The 1,683-nt window shown below is 25.5% G+C and overlaps 1 protein-coding gene across 1 annotated transcript; it reads left to right on the forward strand.

The window, feature by feature from the left end:
• Nucleotides 1-641: 641 nt before the first annotated feature.
• Nucleotides 642-1,057, forward strand: PCYB_033030 (VIR-like CYIR protein; the record flags this gene model as incomplete). Its single annotated transcript, XM_004220975.1, has 2 exons — nucleotides 642-686; nucleotides 830-1,057. 2 exons carry the CDS (start codon nucleotides 642-644, stop codon nucleotides 1,055-1,057), a joined length of 273 nt encoding a protein of 90 aa, XP_004221023.1.
• Between the last annotated feature and the right edge of the window lie 626 nt (nucleotides 1,058-1,683).

Genomic DNA, 1,683 nt, shown 5'->3' on the forward strand with positions numbered 1-1,683 from the left:
ATCAAGTGAAAAAAATATCTATTTTTGGAATATTATAAATGCATTTTGCCTGCTACTATTTTTTCTTCACATAAAATTTGTTTTTTCCTAGTCTACATTTAGCCATTTTGCGTAAAGAAAATATAATGAAATTGCTCTTTAACACCTCTTTATGAGATAGTGACGATCGATTCCTTTTTAACACGAAACAGAAATGAATGTACATAATCGTAAGAGCGCCATTTTTATGCTCATTATGCGTAAATAACATATTAGGATAGAAGTGACAAATGTCTATTTTGTTAAAAATAGAACTTCACAATTATTTATTGTTTTATAGCATTTCTTTCATCACGTGACACCTTCAAAGAGTAGTATAAAAATTTTATGAATAAAAAATTACATAAATGTATATTTTACGTGTAACATAATAAAGTCAAGTTTTCTTCTATTTTTTCATGCCCCAGAAATTTCTATATCATAAGACATGAACTGTATTTACAATGTAGACATAATAGCTGAAAATAGGTCTTACTAAGAAAAGGCTATTTCTAATGTCAAATTAATAAAAATCAATAGGCGATGTATGAATAGGTTATAGCTTGTCATTATGTATTTACATATATAAATGCAAGATTACTATATTTCCACAATCTATTAAAATGTCTCTCTATAGTATTGACTTCTTAAATTTTAAATATAATGAAGTATGTAATTATTTTTTCTTAATATAATGTAATAAAAAATTATCATTTTAATAAAGCACATCTTACAATGTTAAATAAACATTCATTTTTTAAAATGTGCATTTAACTGTTTGCATAACTCCTTTAATGTGTTTATTTTACAGGACAATAAATTTGAAAAGTTGTATTCGCAAAAAATACATAAAGCATTGAAGAAAGATGTAATAAATGCGGATTATGATCAATATTGCCCAGATATAAATCTGCATGAAACAGAAAAAAATGTTGTTAAAAATCTTTGTAAAAACATTATATTCAATTTGAATGAATTATTGAATGTTAAAGATATAGGGGAAAATAATAGAGAGCGTTTTTTAAATGTAAAATACTGAATCTATGCAGAACTAATAAAACTATTAAATAAAAATGACTATTATAATAACCGTGAATCCCTTATTAATTATTTTAGTAATTCAGAAACTAAGACTTGTAATGAATTAATTAATTCCAAACACTTATGCTTAGTAGAAATTGATAATGACATAAACGAATTGAAAAAAAAAGGTACTACTATACGACTATTTTAAAAATTATCATAGTCTTATTAAATGGAAAATTCTTCTGATAAAGAATAATGTGAAAACTATTCGGCATATATTAAGTCTATTATTCCACAATATAAAAAAATAAAAAAGAGTGATTGTTGTGGCATTAAATATTTGGATTGTGAAGATTATTTTAAATGTGAAGAAGAGTATAATCCAAAAAGGATTTTAAAGAAGATACGTTGTAATGGTGAACAAACAGAAGACCTCCCCGAAAATAAAGCAATTAAGGATGAAATAGAAAATGGAGCTTCAACACCATTCAGTGACCTAAAATTTCACTATTTTAGTTGTGTTGTAATTCAAAAGAAAGAGGGGGAGGAGGGTGAAATTAGATCATGTTATGTACGTCCATTTTACAAATATACTTACCCATCTGATGTTGAATCTGAAATCTCAGATTAAACTTCAGC

This window comes from Plasmodium cynomolgi, chromosome 3 (genome assembly GCF_000321355.1).
Source record: "Plasmodium cynomolgi strain B DNA, chromosome 3, whole genome shotgun sequence".
In the NCBI taxonomy this organism is placed as follows: Eukaryota; Apicomplexa; class Aconoidasida; order Haemosporida; family Plasmodiidae; genus Plasmodium; species Plasmodium cynomolgi.